The 18,308-nt window shown below is 60.3% G+C and overlaps 2 protein-coding genes across 2 annotated transcripts; one reads left to right on the top strand and one right to left on the bottom strand.

Moving 5' to 3' along the window:
• The first annotated feature begins 2,394 nt into the window (after window positions 1-2,394).
• On the top strand, window positions 2,395-7,934 carry TMEM235 (transmembrane protein 235). The gene is given in 8 exon segments (XM_057318153.1): window positions 2,395-2,918; window positions 2,920-2,941; window positions 4,045-4,073; window positions 4,075-4,126; window positions 4,296-4,433; window positions 6,231-6,351; window positions 6,353-6,446; window positions 6,449-7,934. Coding segments are annotated over 8 exon segments (855 nt in total). The 5' UTR covers window positions 2,395-2,786; the 3' UTR covers window positions 6,716-7,934.
• A 113-nt stretch (window positions 7,935-8,047) lies between these two features.
• Window positions 8,048-14,252, bottom strand: LOC113244568 (uncharacterized). The gene is made up of 7 exons (XM_026484011.4): window positions 13,940-14,252; window positions 12,349-12,432; window positions 11,526-11,614; window positions 10,889-11,074; window positions 10,132-10,269; window positions 9,714-9,906; window positions 8,048-9,178 (listed from the first exon to the last, which is right to left on the bottom strand). Exons 1-7 carry the CDS (start codon window positions 14,139-14,141, stop codon window positions 8,895-8,897), a joined length of 1,176 nt encoding a protein of 391 aa, XP_026339796.2. The 5' UTR covers window positions 14,142-14,252; the 3' UTR covers window positions 8,048-8,894.
• Between the last annotated feature and the right edge of the window lie 4,056 nt (window positions 14,253-18,308).

Here is an 18,308-nt window from a genome sequence, read left to right as displayed (position 1 = left end):
TCATAATCCACCCTGACCGCATGCACTGACCCGTGGGTAAATCAGCAAGGTTCCGTTTCTGTTGGAGGAGTTTGCCCAGTGCAGTGAGTTGAGTTGTGACGGAGCTGACGCTGGCAGCTTGGTGATTTCTCCGACAGTTTTGGCTGCGTCCTCAGCCCTGTGCTGGAGGCAACGCACTGTGGCGTCAGCCTGGAGCAGGAGGCCATTCTGTCCCGTGGTTGTCACTGGGGTCGCACATCCTGTTCTTGCTGCCCCTGAAGAGATAGTTGAATGTAAGTTTTCAAAAAAGAGGCTTGGGTGCGGCCCTGTTTCTTCATCACTTATAATTGGAATTTCTTCCATCCAAAGGTTCCTCCTGTCCCTGATTTTGGTGGTATTGGTCTGATGCTAACTTCGAAGAGGCCCTCACATCCTGGACACAGGTTTAGTGCTTACCACTAAGCCCGACCAACAGCTCTAACTATGGGTTATGAGTCGATGGTAGGAGGATGACCAATGAGAAAAAGGGGTCATTCCAAAGTGGCACTTTTTCAGAACCAGGCTGGGGTATAACCTGGGTCCGTCTTAGGGAAATAGACTAGTGGAATTCATCCAAGTAGCTCCTGGGGGACCAGTGCCTACTGCTTAGGGGATAATCCAGTCAGTGGCTCCCAACTGCCCATTGAGATTAAAACACTGAACTTTATTTTTTTTTAAAGATTTTATTTATTTATTTGACAGAGAGACAGCCAGCGAGAGAGGGAACACAAGCAGGGGGAGTGGGAGAGGGAGAAGCAGGCTCCCAGTGGAGGAGCCCGATGTGGGGCTCGATCCCACAACGCCGGGATCACGCCCTGAGCCGAAGGCAGACGCTTAACTACTGCACTACCCAGGCGCCCCAAAACACTGAACTTTAAAGCAGATAGGGTGTAGACTGCTCCCTGGCCATCTACACTGCATTGTGAGGGGAGTACGTGTCTATTCCTGTGTGGAGCTGTGTGGCTCTGTGCTAACAGTGACCTCAAGCAGTGCCGTCCCTGGCCCTGACAGCGGAATCCTCTAAGTTTTATGGGGGTGCAAAGAAGACCCTTTCAAACAAGCTCGGGCTGAGAGGCAGGGGTCACTGGGAAGACGCATATGGAGCACGCAGCTAGAGAGGGGCCCCTCCAGTCTCCCAGCCTCTCATTCACACCGTAAACACACAAAAGAAGGCTTTGACCCACCTAAAGGCTTTGATCCTTGTCACACTGTGGGTAAATGTTGGGGTCACTAGTCACCTTTCTCCTGCCATTCTCCAGCGGGGACCCTGCGCTGCCTCCACGCTTCCCTCCTTCCCTAGCCCCTTTCCCCTCCGCGTTTGTAGATGGCTGCCTCGCCCTCATCACCTCCTTTGCCCTGTATGCTTGCTTGATTCTTTCATCTGCTCAAGAGAGAGGAGGACTCCTGGCTGCCACCCAGCTGGCTGAGCAGGGCTTGGGGGCACCCACACTGCCACAGCTGGGAAGCCCCCAGGCCCTCTCTGTGCCCCTGTCCAACCTTGGGCACGGCGTGTGGGAAGATGCACGGCCTGCAGAAACCCAAAACAGTGCCATAGGCTCTGAATGCCCCTTGAAGTATTGTTTCAATAACTTTGCTGCGATGGTTTTTCCTGACTATTGCTCAAACTGAGAAATGCCTGGTATAGAAAAAGGGGCTGGAACAAACACGGAAATGAAAGCCTTGGGATGACCCCAGGTCACATAGCTACTTCGAGAAGGGCCACCTTCAGTGATGATGTGATGTAAAGCCTCGGACCCTGTCTCTGCAGGCTCTGCCCAGACCCTGGTGGGGCAGCAACCGACCATCCAGGGGACCGAGAGGAGGCCCTCCATTGCCCACAGTTGCACCCCAGACAGCCCCACTATGACAGCTCCCACTACCATGCATGTCACTGCCTCCTCCTGGGTTTGGGGCCTTTGAGGTCCCTCTGCTACCCACCCCACTAGCGTCTGACCCATGTCCTAGAAGGTGCTCATGCATGTTTGCTGAGTGAGTGGTGGAGAGGCAGAGCCCAGCCTCGCCCTCTGTGGTGTTTGTAATTAGAAGCTAACTGGAAGCAAGACTTCATCCTTCCATAGCCCTCTTGCCAGCCTGCCTAGGCCTTTTGCCCATCCACCCCACTTCACTGGATCCCTTTGTTTAGTCCTGGAGACTGATTAAGGCCAGGACCACAGGACCAGAGAGCGGCCAAGTGCCCCAGCCAGGGATGGCTGCCTCCCACCATTCAGGCTGCCAGCTTCCTGGCCCTGGAGGTCAGCTGCCTGCTGAGCCCCGTCCTGGGGCAACGCAGGCCCCACCCTTCCTCCTCCTCAGCCCAGCCACTTGGCAGCTGAAAAACCGGATGTTTGGAGAGATTAAGACATTTGCCCAGGGACCTACTTAAGCGGCCAACTCCTCGGGGACGCTGGGATTTGAACGGAGGTCTGTGGCAGGTCTACCTGCGGCTCTGGGACTTCCTTCTGTCCCCTGGGGCCGAGCTCTGCAATCGCCCTCGCGGAGAGGTGGGACCGATCTGCCTGCGAACCTGGGGGGCGTATCGTGAGGCTGGCGCGCAGGCAGAAAAGGGGGCGCCGCTCCAGGAAAGCCTCGGAGCGGATGTAGCAGCTTGCCCGCCCCGGCTCCCCACATCCCTCCAACCGTGCCCCCGGTGCCCCCTCCCTGACCCAGCTCACCAAATCCCGGGCGCCCCTTCCCCGACCGGGCTCCCCCCTCCCACTCCCTCTCCGCTTCCCAAATCCGGGCTCCGCCCCTTGCACCCCGAGCCCCGCATGGCCCGGCTGGGCGCGCTGCTCAGCTTCGCACTGCTTCTGGCAGCAGTGGCTAGCGACTACTGGTACGTCCAGGAGGTGGCGGACGCCGGCAACGGCACAGGGCGCCCCGCGCAGCTGTCCTCGCACTCGGGGTTTCTGGCGCGTCTGCGAAGGTACAGGGGGCAACAGGCCAGGGCACAGAGGGCGCGGGCAGGGCGACGCCCCCTCGTGCCCCCACTCCCATCCCGGACTCTGTCCTCTCCCAAAACTGTCTGGGTGGTAACAGCATGGCTACCAGTCCGGGCTCAGAAATGAAAGGATTGGTGATTGCGGGGACATTGCGTGGCTCCATAAGGACCCAAGAGCCTGGGGAGCAGGAGCTCTGGGCAGTCTCTTGCCCTCCCTGGTGGGGGCGGGGGTGTCTTGTATTAGGAGCTTCGGGCACATTACTTGGTAGATGACAAGTCAACCCCAGGCTCTCAGTGGGCTCTGCCATTGGCTGCTGCCTGACGGAGGACCTTGTCCTTCGTCCACCTCCAAGTCTTTATCAGATGGGAAGAAAATGATACTTCTCAGGATGCAAACTGGGTAGGGGTGGTTGGAGGAACGAGGGAGGAAAGCAGGGACAGGGCCCCCCACCGAGGGCACTGGGCTGCTGTTATTCCTCAAGCAGGGGTGTGTGCGCTGGGGTGGGAGTGGGTATGGGGCACTGGGGGCCGCAGGGAAGGCCACGGTTCCACATCCGGATGACCACAAGTTGTTTCTCAATTGCTGCCCCGAGGTTCAGCCTGGCAGAGCCAGGGCTCCGGGACAAGACCCCTGTTCTGCCCCCCATCCCCCCTCCCCACCACCTGACAGCTTGACCTGCACTTGGGCACCAAACAGGGGTGCTGCATGCCTTTCAGACCTGCAGAGAGAGGGCCTTCTCTCCGCAAGGCCTACATGATGGGGCAGCCAAGCCTAAGGGAGTGCTGAGGGCAGCGTCTCTGGAATGTTTGAGATTTTATACCGACATCCATGTAGGTATTATTTGTATGTTACAGAAACAAAACAAGGTCTTAAACCCTCCAAACCCATTTGGAGCCACAACTCCGGGGTCCAGGAGAAAATCTGATGGGGCTCCGTGGCCACTGGTCAGCCCCCTGGGTTCCAGCAGGAGTGAGAGCGTGCTCTCCAGTGTGCCTGCAAGACCACCCATCTCAGAACCTCAGGGTGGGTGGTGACCCCACAGGTGTCCAGCCCGCCAGGCTTGCTTTGCGTCCTTTCTGTTTTTTAGGGCAAAACAGCTGCATCCCCCTGATCGACCCCCTTTGCCAGCGAGAACCTGGATGTCCCCACCTCAGTGCAGCGTCTCTTCTGTGAGTCCTGGGGCCGAGTCATTCCCTGTCTGTCCTTCATCTCCAGGCAAAACTGTCCTGTGAAGGTGGACCTCCAGGCAGACAGGGCTCTGAAGTGCTCGCTGGGATCTGCCAGGGGCGGGGGCAGGTCCAGGTCCCCGCCTGGACGCTGAGCCCCCTCTCCTGGCAGCCCTGCACCGAGCTGTCATGGTGGTCCTGCCCCTGAGCCTCGTCCTTGTCGTGTGTGGGTGGATCTGTGGCCTCTTCAGTTCCCTGGCACAGAGTGTCCTGCTGCTGCTCTTCACCGGCTGCTACTTCTTGCTGGGGGGTAAGTGTCAGCGCCCTGGGGCCACAGGTCCTGGGAGTGGGAGTGGGTGCCTCCTCTCCTGCCACCCCATCCCCTGCTCCCATCTGGCCTCTGCTGAGCCTGGGCCCACCCTGACGATTGAGCCACAGCAGACGAAAGCACCTTGGGTGGTACTGGGCCTTTCTAGGGACATGGGCAAGGGTGCTGGCTGTGGGCCACGAGCCAGGGAGGGAGGAACCCCAGGGCTGAGCTTCTAGGCACAGGAGGCATGATGCTCCCCAAGGCGGTCCCCAGACCTGCCCTCCTAGACCTGCATGAGGGGCGTGAGACGGCCGGCACCTGTTCTCCTCTCCTTCCCAGACTGGCCTGGTGGGAGGAGCAAGAGTGGGCAGGCCCAGGCAGTAAGACAGGTGAAAAGAGGCCTCGCAGCCCTTGGCAGTGACCCCGGTCCAGGCCCAGAATGTGACTGGTGACAGTTCCTCAGCTGACATTCATCTAGACTCTGCTGGGCGCTGGCCAGGCACTCCCTGGGGGCTGCAGCCATGGCCTCCCTGTGGTCCCAGCTTCCAGCTGAGATGTCCAAGGATTCACCAAGGTCAGCAGGAAGCTTGTCCTGGAGTTCCTGTCACTGCTTTTTGGTGCCATCTGCCCCTGCCAGCCAGCCTGTGCCCCCACCCCCAGCCCCGCTGCCCAAGGCTAGCTGTCACTGATGGTGGGCTGGGGCTCCATGGGATCAGTCGTCAGAGGCCTGTGCTTTTGGGAGCAAGGCCTGACCCGGGTCTGGCAGCTGGGCCAGCTCTACTGTCAAGGCCGTGGCACTTGAGGCCCAGGCCACATGGGCCTAGGGCTCCCTCTGGGGCAGGCCTGCCTCCTCCCCAGCGGATGCTGGGCCCTGTGGGAGACCTTGGTCAAGTGGGAACAGGCGGGCTGGCCTGGTGCTGAGAACCTGGGGGACCAGCAGCCTGGGCGTGTGCTTCAGAGAATGAGAGCAGGGGAAGTCAGCATGTCAGCTGTGGCCTGGCCCCAGAGACCGGCTGTGTGGGTCCAAATCCAATTAAGAGGACCTTGGAAGCCACAGAGAGGAGTAATGGGATGGAACTGTATCCAGGAAACCTTGGCATTATGCTCAGAACCATGGCCTGGGCCAGCGGGTGGAGGGAGGGCCTGGAGGCAGCTCCTCAGGGGCACCCCTCTTCCGAGGGACCTGGTCTGAAGAGCACCCCACCTGCCCTGCTCGCTCAGGGTCCAGCCTGGCTGCACCACTGCTGTCCTCGCAGGGGATGCTCCTCGGAAATGGGTCAGCTGACATCACTGTCGGCACTCTGCTGGGAGGAGAGTGTCAGCGTTGGGGGAAGACGGGGCTGATGGGAGCAGGCCAGCGGGGGGCGGGGATCGCAGACCTGGGGGCAGGCAGAAGGCCTGCAGAAGCTGGAGGCTTAGGCTAGGGCCAGAGGACGGGCGGGGCTACCCAATGAAGTGGGGGGAACTGTGAGGAAGACGACCTGGTCAGAGCTCCAGAGCGCCCCAACTGCCAGTAGAGGTCACTGGCTCTTTGCTTGGGGGATATGGCGGGGTGCTGAGTATGCAGGGGCAGTTATGTGAATGGGGACTGTTGCTGAGGGTGTAGGTGGTGCTATTAATAAGGGGGGGTTTTATGGGGTGAGGTCCAGGGGTTTGGGGACTGCATCAGAGCCTCCATTTCCCCCAAAGGCCAGCGGGTAGGGGCTCCCGGTCTGCAGGACCGCCTTGACCAGGACCTGGCTAGACAGTTGCCCCCAGCGGGGAGACACAGCAAGTGGCCCCGTCCCCCTCCCCCAGGTGCCCTGACCCCGGCAGGGGTCAGCATCTACATCAGCTGCTCACACCTGGCCTTCACCGAGACCGCCCGCCAGTACGGCCGCCAGCACATGCAGGGCATCCGCGTCAGCTTCGGCTGGTCTAGCCCTGGCCTGGGGCTCCTGCGCCTTGGAGGCACTCAGTGGCCTCCTCCTGCTCACAGCAGCCTGAGCCCTCAGCCTGAGCCAGCAGCCGGGGGCGCCCCACTCTGTGGTCATCTGAGTCCCAGAGGGGCGAGTGGCAGGGGAGAGGGCCTGGCATCTGCAGGCCTGGCTGGAGTTCCCTCTGGGAGGGGCCCCTGCAGGGTCAGGGGGCTGGGGTCAGAGCCAAGGATCCACGCTCCTCTTGCTTGGCAAAGCCGGATGTTTGGGGGGGCTCCTCTGCCTGATTTATGCCCTTTAGGGACTAACTGGTTTGGCTTCCTCTTGGGGATGAGTAAAGGTAGTCCCAGAAGAGTTAGCAAGTGACCCAAGGGAATGTTAGTGGGGTCGGGCTGCAGGTGCCTGGTGCTCAGCGGGTCCCCTTGCCTCTCGAGGGCATGGCCTGCCCTGGCCCACCCCCATCAGCCCTGGTATGCCATGCTGTCCTCGTTCCTCGGGCCCTGGAGCAGGTGGAGAAGCTGCCCTCTGGCCTGGGGAGCGGGGAGTTTGAGAGAGAAGCAGGTATCTGTTAAGCACCCACTGAGCTAGGCTCCGAGCAGAGTGTCACCTGCTCCTCTGCTTGTCCAGTCCTCCAGTCGCCCTTCACACTAGTTACCATTCACCTATTTTACAGATGGGGAGTCTGAGGCCCAGACCATCCCAGAGCACGTGGCAAAGCCAGATGCCCTTACAGGCTGGTGGGACTCCCAGGCCTCTGTTCGGTCCTCTGGCTCCAGGGCAGGTGTTGGTGGGGAAGATACTGGGGGGGAGGGGGTGTGTCCCGGGAGTCCCCTGGGATTTGCGAGGGCAGCCGAGTGGGCTGGATGCATGTCTGTCCCCTCCCTGTTCTCAGACCTCTGTCCTTGTGCTGGTGTGGCTGCTGCTTCTGCTGGGCTGGCACCCCAGGACCCCAGTCCTCCCATCTGCAGCACCCTGGGGAATGTCTGTGACTGCCAGGGGCCTGGTGGGTGCCCTGAACAAGCAGGTGCGGAAGTCCTAGTCGGGGTGGGGGTGGGGGAGCTGCACCATAGTGGCAAGGTGAAGGGGCTTCTTAGCCAGGAGGGGCCGGAGCTGCCCAGAGAGGCAGAGGCCAGGGCCTGGAGCTTGCCCCGCAGGCTTACTAAACGGCAGAGGTGGGTGGGGCTCAGTTCGCAGACCGGGGCGCAGGTGCACTGTGGCTAGGCGCCTGGGTCACCATGAGGCTCGCTTGTCTTCCTGTAGGTAAAGTTGAGGTGGCAGAGGAGAAGGGTCCCCAGAGGGCTGTGCAGCACCTGAAGCCCCAGACAGCCCCATCTGGGGTTCAGGAACTTCCCAAGTCTGGGATGTGTGCTAGGGTGGATGGCAGCCCCTCTGGCCTTGGTCTACCCTCCCCCAGCCTCCCTTTATTGCTCCAAAGGTTACAGGAAGCTCCTTGGGGCCCTGGGGGCTGGCACCATTTGGGGGTCCCACTGAGGGCTTCCCTTTGTACTTACGTTTTAGCATTTACCATTCCATGTGGCAACGCTTGCCAGCTTGTCCTTAAATAAATCAGTTTATGCTCCGTGCGGATAAGCCTTGTTTATCTCTCTTAACATTTTTTCAGAATTGGTAAAACAGAATTCTAAACAGTGCACAGGCAGTAAAACTGTTACCAGCTGTGTGTGTGTGTGTGTGTGTGTGTGTGTGTGTGTGTCCCCGTCCATCCAGAGGTCTGTGTGTCTGTCCATTCATCCAGAGACATCTTCTGCAGACACAACAAGCTCCTTCTCTGTGGGTTGGCACAGGTGGAAGAGGACCCCCGCCCCTGACTCCACACTGGACGGGGCAGCTTGGCTGGCAGGTCCTCTCAGCTTGTGAGGCTCTAACTTGACTTCTCTTGGGGTTCGCTGGGGAGCTGGGAGCACAAGGGTTTGGTCAGGGGCCTCCCTGTCTGCAGCTGGGCCCACATGACCCCAGGAACGGCTAAAAACAAGATTCAATCCCAAATTATCTACAATAAAGACATACGCTTTTGTAAGCAGGAAAATTTATTTTTAAAAAAGGAAAAAATATGTAGATGACCATAGGATAAACCCCAGCCCCCGACATGGCAGCTAGGGCTCCTTGTCATCCAGCCCCGCTGTCCCTTTCTAATCTCCTGTCATCCTTCCTGCTGTGTCCCTGAGCGTGAGCACCGGCGCTCATAAGCTGTGCGCGACTCCGAGCAAATGGCTCGGGGCATTTCCTTTTCTGTGTGCTGGGAGCAGAGGCCCTGCCCTGGCTGCTTCCTGGGCTTTGGTGAGGGGCTGGGATGGGGTCCCACCTGTCTGCCCTCATGGCACCCTGTCCTGGACACAGGGAGCGCCGAGGCCTTGCTGAATGAACGCAGGTGGAAGGCTGCACCCCGAGTGTGGGAAGTAAAGGGGTCCAAGGAGAAAAGGGGATAACGAGGTGTTGTTTTGCTGCCTCTCCTGCCACCTGCTCCCTCAGGACACCTCCACTCCCCACCTGGATCCCAGCCGGGGCACAGGGCCCGGTCACCCCATCCTCAGGGCCCCAGCTGCCTCAGCACGAACCCCCACTTCTTCAGTGCCAGCTCGGTGTCCTGCGCGGAGACGTCGCGGTGCCACACGGCGCGCACCGACCGCTCGCTCCAGGGGAACAGCAGCACGCGCACTGCGTGGCCGGTCTGGGCCATCTCGTCTGTGCTCACGGCCTGCAGACGCCGGCAGAGCTCCTCGGGCGGCAGCCCGTCCACCCTCACCATCACCATGTTCGTCTCCACGGCGGCGAGGTCCACGGAGCAGATGGGGGACGCCAGCTCCTGGAGCCCTGGGCCCGGGTTCTGTGGTGAGTGGAGCCCGACCCCAGGACCCCACCCTTGTCTCCACTGTCCAGCCCTGTCATCTCAGCAAAGGTAGAGGGCACCCCACTGTAGTGGGGAAAAGAGGGACCCTTAATCCTGACGTGGACTTAGGAGTCACAAACTTGACTCTGCTACTTTTCAGCTGTGTGACCTGGGACAAATCTGGGCCTCGGTATCCTCATCTGTAAAGTGGGGACATCATGGGATTGTTTTGAGGACTTAATTACAGATGTAAAGACCCAAGTTAGAGGCTCCATTCTGCCAGGAAATAGGAATTCTTGACATCCATTGAGTGCTTCTTGGTCCAGACCCCCCACCGGTGTGGTCTGGTAAAGCATTCTAATTTCCTGGGTCCCACACCTCATGGCTCAGAGGCTAACATACATGTTCTAGAGTCAGAAGGATGTACACCTGCTGGGGATTTGGGTCCTGCTACCAGGGACTCCAGGCACTCTTCTGGGAGCAAAAGGAAGTGAGGGTGGGAGGCCGTGGTCCAGGTACCTTTGGCGAATCTCCGAGCGTTCTGGTGGTCCCTTGGCAGCACCCTCTCGACGTCCGCCAGTCCTACTAGGGCAGCCGCAGCCAGCACCCCGGACTGGCGCATCCCCCCACCCAGGGCTTTCCGGAGGCGCCAGGCTTCTTCGATGAAGTCCTTGGGCCCCCCAACCAAGGCCCCCGCTGGTGCACCCAGGCCCTGGGAGGAAGAGAGGAGAGAGTCCTGCCTGCCAGCACCCCAGGTGTGCATCTCTGTCCTTGTGGCCAGGGGAGGGGGACTGAAGGGGATGGGGCCCCATCTGGGGAGGGGCTAAAGGGGCCCTGGGCCAGCCCCTGCCAGCATCAGAGCTCGGGAACCCAGCTGACTCCTATTGTGGGCACCCCCACCGTCCTGTGCCTGGGAGGCAGCCAGTGGCTTCCCCACCTTGGAGAAACAGAGAGACACAGAGTCACAGTGCTCCACGATGCGGGCGGGGGGCACTTGCAGAGCTACCGCGGCGTTCATCAGTCGGGCCCCATCCAGGTGGACCCGGACACCGTAGCTCCGGGCCAGCAGGTGCACCTGGGGGCAAAGAGCAAGCAATGGTCAGAGGGGCTGGGCTTGGGGCCAGAGCAGAGGGAGGACGGGTCTCCAGGAGCCTCGAGGTGTCCGGAGTGAGCAGAGCTGGGCTGGTGTCCAGCTGGGCCACCTGGGACCTGAGCAGGCACTCTGCTGCCTGAGCCTGGGTGCCGTCCTCTGTGAAAGGGGGTCGATGATAAGCGTTTTATCTCATGTGTACGGTGGGCTCGCTGTGGCCAAATGCTCCGTGAGGGGGATGCTCTCAGCCCTTCCCGTGGGCAAGGAGTAGGTCTGGAGGGTCAGTTAGCAGCAAGTTCTCACGTGAACCAGGGAGCCACGCGGTTCAGACCTCGCACCACTCACAAGTTGGTGCTGCTCTGGGACTCGCTCTCTGGGGAGAAGGGGGTGTCTCTGTCCTTGGGGCCTAAGCTGGCGCAGTAGTGCCCTGCATTATCTGCAGCCTGGAACCACACACGTCCCTCCCACAGCAGTTCCAGCTGCGATGGGCATGCAGGGTGTGTATGAGGAGACACGATCCCAGGAGAGGGGCTCCAGGGAACAGGAAGCCAGGAGCTGACTGGGGGCCGGAGGGGGGTGGGCAGAGAGTTGGGGTAGGGCCTACCTGGCGTAGGTAGTCGATGGGGAGGACCCGGCCCCCCGAGCTGCTATGGGTGTTCTCCAGGCAAATGAGCTCACAGACCGGGTGGTAGCGGCTCCCGAGGCCCCGTGTGACCATCCTTTCCAGCTCAGTCAGGTCCAAGGTACCATGGGGCAGATCTGGGAGGGGGTGGGAGTGCACCCCAGCGATCTGCAGGTATTGGGGAAGGGGGGATAGAGGATCAGGTTCAGGGGAGCAGCGTCACCTCCTACCTGTCCCGTCGGCTCCTTCCCAGCTCGGGGCCATTGAGCCTTCTCCTCGTGCTGCGGACGTGGGCACGGACACCCCAGCAAGAAGGGGAGGAACCAAGGGCTGTGTTCTCCCTAGATGCAGGCCGTTCCCGACCAAGGGCCGCGTGCTCCAGGTGCCCACTAGGGGGCAGCAGAGCACCAAGTATGGCCGGCGTCCCAGCGGCGGCCTGGGCCGCGGCTGCCCCCACGTGGTCAGTCTGGGAATGGCTCTCTCCCGCCTCCTTAGAAATGCCACCACCCCAGCCATTTCTTCCCTCCGCAGGTCCCAACACGGTGCCTGGGAAGCAGGTTCCCACCAGAAATGCTGAGCAGCCTGTGCTGGCCCCAGATGAGGGGTGCCAGGTCCTTACCTGAGCCACCCCGCCCTGCTCGTAGACGTGGAGGTGGCACTCCTGCCCGAGGAGGAGCTGGGAGCCCCTGCGCTGGCAGTGACACATCACTGAGATAGATGGGGGAGGCAGTGTTGGCTCTGAGTCCCATGGGGACCATCTGCTCCCGCCCAGCTCCTGGCTGAGCCCGGAGGCTAGCTCTCAAGTGCTTTATGCCAATTAGGAAACAGCACCCCTTCAAGACACCTTACTGCCGTGTGCCAGAAAACCATCCCACGAACTACAAAAGTCTAGGATAACCATCCTGTGAGGTATTGCGCCCTATGCCCTGCAGCCCACCTGCCGAGCATCTCCTGCTGGGGAAGCTGGCCACCATGCTGCCCCTGGGGGTCAAGCAGCTCGGGGCACGGGAATCAGTCTGGCCCAGCAGGAAACAGAGGGCACATGCACACCGGGAAGCCAGAGAGTTTAATAAAGGGAAAATTTACAAAGGTGTGGCCGTGTGGAGGGAAGTCACGAGGGACAGTGCAAGACCCCCAGGCTATAAGGGGCAAGAGGGAGGTGTGGTTACCAGAACCTGGAGACAGGGCAGTGTGGAGAGGGCTGCCTGCCTGGCCCAGGGAGACCGTCTGAGGAGGGAGCTGCCGGAAGAGCATGGACACATTGACCTCACTCTCCTCCCCTCCCTCATCTCCTGCTAGGGGCCCTCCTGGCTGAGCCCAGCAGAAGTCCAGATGGCTCAGGACCCCACTGATGCTGTCCCAGCCTTGCCCCCAGCACCGAGGAGAGAAATGCAGAGGGAGGACCTGGAGGGCAAACAGGAGTCACCCCATGCTGCGCTCACCAGAGATGAGGTTGGCCATGGTGTTGGTGGGCACAAACAAGGTCCGGTCCACCCCCAGCAGCTTGGCAGCCTTTTCCTGCAGCTCTGAGGAGGGAAGGGATGGGGGTGCAGGGAGACTCCATCAACAATGGCACTCTCCTTGCATTACTCATAACTGTGAGCTTATGTCATGCCGAGGTGAGTGGCCAAGCCAGACAGAAGCCCTGGTCTGCTGGCTGCACAGACTGTGGTCTTAGTGACCACATATCCAGGTACGGAGGCCCCTCAGTCAACCCTCTGCACCCAGCCTCCTCCTGGGCTCTGGTCTCCCCCCACACTGAAACTCTGTGGTTTGAACCCCCCTGTCCCATCCAGACCTCACACCTGTCTCACTTCCTTTCCCATCAGCCCCTTGCAGGTGGGGCCCTGCGGTTTCTCTGCTGACTTCCTCTCCCAGAACAGAAGGACAGGAGCTCTCAGAAGGGGAGACTCTGGGGGGTTGGGGGCGGGGCTTCAGGCTCCTGCTTTAAAGCCTGCTGTGTCTCCCCTCTGCCTGTGGTATCACGTCTGAAGTCTTTAGCATGACATTCAAGGCCAGTAGGTTTTGCCCTCTGCCTTCACCTCCAGGGACAGGGGTGGCTCCTGGTACCCCACACTCCAGCCACATTCCATATCTGTATCCTAAACACCTTTCTCAACACCCAGTGAGCCAGCTCCCTTCCCTGCCTGGGGGCTCCACTCGCCCTTCAAGAGGCTACTCTGCAAAGTCCCCCTTCCCTGTGAGTTCCACACCTCCCCTCACCGCCCCCCCCGGTCCCAAGGCACTCTCTGTGGACACATGCCAGCCCCAGCACTTCCCCCACCCCATGGTATCTGTGTATCTGTCTGCCGACTAAGCAGTGGGCTCAGCATTTTTGAAGTTCCAGGCAACATAGATGTCTGCAGAATGCATGATCACCAGTCACCACCTGACCCCACACACAGGCCCTTGGAGCTCAAGTGGCAACCTTGGCTTTTCCCTGGCACAGCAGAGGGTGTACACACTCGCAACAGCAGTGGTCCACCATGGTGGCAACTCTCAACACTGTGTCTAGAAAACACTCCCTAGGTTATTAGAGTCGTCCACTTCTTGAGAGCCTGCGGAAAATCCTTCTCCAGACCGGTTTTCTGTGTGCCTTCCTGTGGAAAGGCAGTGGGTGTAAGATGATAGCTATAGATCTTAGAGAGAAGGCCCGGGTTCAAATACTGCCTTGCCATTTGCTGGGTAGGAGACCTTGGGTGCCACACTCGCTCAGCATCCCAGGGCCCTCCTCTGCAAGAGGAGACCACACCCATCTCATTCGACACCGTAATGCACACACCAGTCACCTGGGCGTCCTGCTAGCATGCAGATTCTGGCTCAGCAGGTGTAAGTGTGGGACCCCAGAATCTGCATTTCCAACAGACTGTCGGGTGATGGGCCAGAGTGAGCAGCAAGGCCGCAGGCCATGACATCTAGCCTGCAGCTGAGCCGCCTCCCCTGCGCCCCGGGCCACTTCTCCCGCCAGCACCACGGACAGCGCTCTGGGGTCGCCGCGACGACCCCAGGCCGCGGCCTGCACACCGGGCTCACCGCGGACGGTGGGGTCCTCGCCGTAGTCGTCGTCCCCCACGACCGCCTCGGCCATGGCGCGCCTCATGGCCGGCCCGGGCTTGGTCACCGTGTCGCTGCGCAGGTCCACCACGTGCGCCGGGACCCCCGCCCCGCTCCCAGACCCCCGCGTCCAGAGGGCCACGGGCCGCCAGCCCGCGGCCCGGGCCAGTCCACGGAGCATGGCGGGGGCAACTCCCGACCCCCACCCCGACCCTTCCCAGAGAAGGTGGCGGGGAGAGACGCGGTTGCCGCCGCGGGGCTTCACGGACAACGACCGCAGCGGCTGACCTGGGCCTGCGGGAGTGCCCGCGGCATGCTGGGAGTTGTAGTTCGGACTTCGTCCTGGCGGGTACCGCGCAAGCTCGGGCAGAAGGGCCCCAAGGCGTGCTGGGAGTTGTAGTTCGGGCTTCACGGCGTTGGGCACCGCGCCAGGGGGGCATGTGGGAGAGGGAGGGTATTGCTTACCGAAGAAGAAACCGAGGCCGGACAAAAGTTATAGAGCGGACGCTCATGTGACTCCTGCCATGTACCAGGCACTTTCTCGGGCACCCTACAAACAGAGCAGTTAAGCCTCCGGGCAGCTCTAAGAGACGAGTACCAGTAGCATCCTCGTTTCACAGATGGGGAAACTGAGCCGCGCACAAGCTAATGTCTACGGTCACTTAACGAGGAAGTGGCCGGGCCGGCTGTCGCCAGAGTCCAGCTCTGAACCACTGTGTTACATCGCCCCGAAAAAAGTAGCGTCCCATCATTGACTTTTTTCAATACGGATCTGTTGCGCACCTACTGTGTGCTGGGCATTGCCTAGGTGCCAGGCAAAGGGATACAGAGACAGCGTAACCAGTCTGGGCGTCCGACTTTATGGGGTATAAGGGAGGCAGAATTAAAGGGGTGCACAGAGACTGAGAGGCGGGCTGCCTCCAGCTGAGGTGCAGTGCAAGGTTGAGGAGTGAAGAGCACCGACTTGAGTCCTCACTTACCAGGCATGCGGCTTTGGATGAGCCTTTTAACCTCTCTGTGCCTCAGTCTCCTTAACCGCAGAATGGGCTGTTGGGGTTCCCTGACTTACTGTGATTAGTGCTGACCCTGGGGCTGGCTAAGTGCCACATATGAGTGTTTACCTTCTTACTGCTGCTGCTATGATCATCCTTCCTGGTCACAGCCCAGGGCCTGGGGCTCGGTGTTGCTGCCACCGGGAGCACCGTCACTCAGCCCAGATGGGACCTTCTGCAGGGTGACCTTCACTCACACATGGAGGACAGAGCTCCTTCTGAGTGCTCAGCCCCACTCGGCTGCTCCCCTGCCTGGAGTATGGCCACAGATGTCTGTCCCCCACAGGAGGAAGTTGGTCCCAGAGGGGCCCAAGTTCCCCAGAAGAGGCGCCCACAGCTCTGGTCAGGGCACCCGTCCTCAAAGAGGGCACTCACACCTTCATCAGAGATCTGCCATGTGCCTGCTCCAGCTTGGGTCTGGGGATCAAGAGGAGCAAGGGCAGACTGATGTTGGAGCTCAGGTCCTCAGGGCGGGGACAGGATGCTGCCCAAGAGACGAGCACTGGGAAGAGGGTGGATGTCAGCACCAGGAGACCCTGCTGCCATAGGTCTGTTGAGACCTCAGGGTAGGCTTCCTGGAGGAAATGATGATTGGGCTGAGCTTTGAAGACACAGCAGGTCACTAATCAGACAAAGGCTGGAAAGAAGGCAAAAGCTCCAGGTAGGAGGGAGCTGGGTCATTTGAGATCTCGAAAGAAGGCCAGCCTGGCAGAGAAGTGAGCAGGGGTGGAGATGGAACCATATCCAGGGGTAGGGCAGCTTCGCTGGAGCGCTCCACCTCTCCCCCCATGCCTAGTGCAGGCACCTTGAAAGGGCAGAAATCACAAGATCCCTTAGGATCAGTGGCCCCAAGGACCCCCATCTAAAGGAAAGTCTCATTGTGCCTTCCCCCAACCCAGTGCCCCTCCGGCCCTGACCCACAATCTGCACTGAATTCCAGGCCCTTGGAAAACAAGCCCCTTATCTCTGAGTCTGGCTCCAGCCCTTCTGCTGGGAAGTGGGGGTGGGGAGCAGAGGCCTTTACGGACAGGAAGGGAGGGGTTGGGGCAGCAGTGATGGCTCTCAGGAGAACAAGGAATAAGGGGGCAAACAGCGGGATCCCCAGGCACGTCCCAGCCACTGCAGAAAAAAGAAGGGCCTTCTGTTTGCAGGCACTTCCCAGTTTGCCAAGCCTGCCTACCTGCAGCCTCCCTGTTAATTGTCATTAGCACTCTTGGAGGAGGGGGACTGGGCAGGGGGCTTAGGGCCATCCCACTATCCCAGATTGCCACCAAAGTGACACAGCTGGTCGCCAAACCAGCCTTTCTCTTCCGATAACACAGCTGTCTCCCCAGAGAGCTGGCCTCTTCCTGGGGGAAGCTGGGGCCTCCCAGAGGTTCCTAGAAGGAACCTTCTACCTACCAGGTGCTGCTTGTCACCTCCTACCTAGTGCTAGGGCACCTGGGCCAGCCCTGCCTCACCCTGGTGGTGGAGGGAGCAAGAAGGGTGGGGGCCCTCCCTCAAGCAATGAGACATGTTTCTTTTTTTTTTTTTTTAAGATTTTTATTTATTTATTTGAGAGCGAGAGAGTGAGCAAGCAAGAGAGAGAACACAAGTGAGGGGAGAAGGGCAGAGGGAGCGGGAGAAGCAGGCTTCCCCCTGAGCAGGGAGCCTAATGGGGGACTCGATCCCAGGACCCAGGGATCATGACCTGAGCAGAAGGCAGAGGCTGAATTAATTCACCGACTGAGCTCCCAGGCGCCCCCTGAGGCATGTTTCTGAGGCCTTGCCCTGGGAGGAGACCCTCTGCCCAAGGCTTGGTGTCAGGGGGGTTGTCTCAGCTCTTGTGTGTCTGTGTGTGTCTGTGTGCACACATGTCTTTATGCATGTGAGTCCGTGTGCGCAAATGCAGGGTCCTGTGTGTGTGTGTGTACGCCCGTGTGTGCACATGTCTGTGTAGGTATGTGTATGTGTGTGTAAGTGTGGGGGGTGGATGCAGGGGGCCCATGCGTGTGTGTGTGTGTGTGTGTCTATGTGTGTGTATACGTCGTGTGCCTGTGCCGTGTGTGTTCTGATATCTGAGTCATTCTGTTGGTGAGTGGGGAGCAGTTCGCAGCTCCCGGGCTGGGGATGAGAAGCCAGAAGGCCCTTGTGCAGTGGCCTCCCCACTACTCCAGGTTGCTGGGCAGACCATCCTCTCAGGAGAGTCCAGCTGCTAAGCAGCTGCTGTCCCTGGAGGTCGAAGGTCGTGGGATTGTCTCCTGCCTGCATGCAGACCTGCCCCACCCCCCACATCAGCTGCCTCCGCCCCCAAGGCCACAGCCCTGGGCTAGGCCACCTCCGGGTCTGCCCCGCCCGCCCCCCCCAAGCCGGGCTCTTTAGCTCTTTGTTACAGTCCCCTCCCTCTCACCGCATGGCAGCCGGATAGCAACGCTTGTGTTCCCCGAAGGCGTTCGCCTCTGTCTCACCCCCAGGTCTTTGCACCTGTGTTCCTTCTGCCCGGAAACCCCCCCAACCATCGGCACGCGTCCTTGGTTATCACCTTCTCAGTCTTTGGGTCTCAGCTGAGATGTTCCTTCTAACAGGAACCCCCCTGACCCCTGACCCAGCAGGGGAAGAAGGTGGCCCGCCTTCCGGGGTGTCAATGCCATCTCCTCTCCTTGCCCCCCAGGGTTATGGGCCAGGGCCAGGATGCTCTTGGCCTTTGGAGTGTCCTGTATGCCCAGCCCACGGTAATTCCAGTTGAACAACTGATGAAGGGAGACACATGGGTCAACCTCTCCCAACACCAGTACCCCCGGGGCAGCATGGACAGTGTCAGCAGGGACATGTCGTGGGGGGCCAGGAGCCATGCCAGAAGCTCTGACCATGGAGGGCCCTGGGGCTCTGTGCAAGGAGAGGCCAGGAATGGATGAGGGACAGACCTTGCTCCTGCCTTGGTCTCTCCATGGAGGACGCTCCATGGTGTCCCCAAGATAGCCCCTTCCCTGGCCTTCTGGAAATATCTAGTTGCCGCTCCCCTGCGCAGTGGGAGGGCACTGGGCAGGCTTGCGGGGGGGGGGGGGGGGGGGGTGGAGCTAGACATGAGTTCTGGGGTGGCTGCTTTCACAGCACCCCCAGGCTCGCTGGCACCCCTCCAGGTGCAGGCTCTGGGGTGTGGGCGCGCACTCACACACACACACTCACACACGCACAAGCTGAGTTCAGCGTGCGTATTCCTGTAACGCTGGGCCGCTGGCAGGAAGTGAGTGGCGGGGAGGCTGCTGCTGGGAACCAGGGGCTGGCCCCACTGAGATAAAGGGAGGCAGCAGATTGGA

The sequence above is a fragment of the Ursus arctos genome, unplaced genomic scaffold (genome assembly GCF_023065955.2).
Source record: "Ursus arctos isolate Adak ecotype North America unplaced genomic scaffold, UrsArc2.0 scaffold_24, whole genome shotgun sequence".
In the NCBI taxonomy this organism is placed as follows: Eukaryota; Metazoa; Chordata; class Mammalia; order Carnivora; family Ursidae; genus Ursus; species Ursus arctos.
Note: the sequence above shows the minus strand (reverse complement) of the source record. Positions and strands in the feature narration are given on the sequence as shown.

Excerpts from the sequence above, each read along its gene's own strand:
- LOC113244568 (XM_026484011.4), bottom strand. The coding sequence starts at position 14,141 with ATGCTCCGTGGACTGGCCCGGGCCGCGGGCTGGCGGCCCGTGGCCCTC. Across the intron at positions 11,075-11,525 it reads AGCAGGGCGGGGTGGCTCAG|ATCGCTGGGGTGCACTCCCA; the intron begins GTAAGGACCTGG and ends CAATACCTGCAG. Across the intron at positions 10,270-10,888 it reads CCATCGACTACCTACGCCAG|GTGCACCTGCTGGCCCGGAG; the intron begins GTAGGCCCTACC and ends CTTTGCCCCCAG.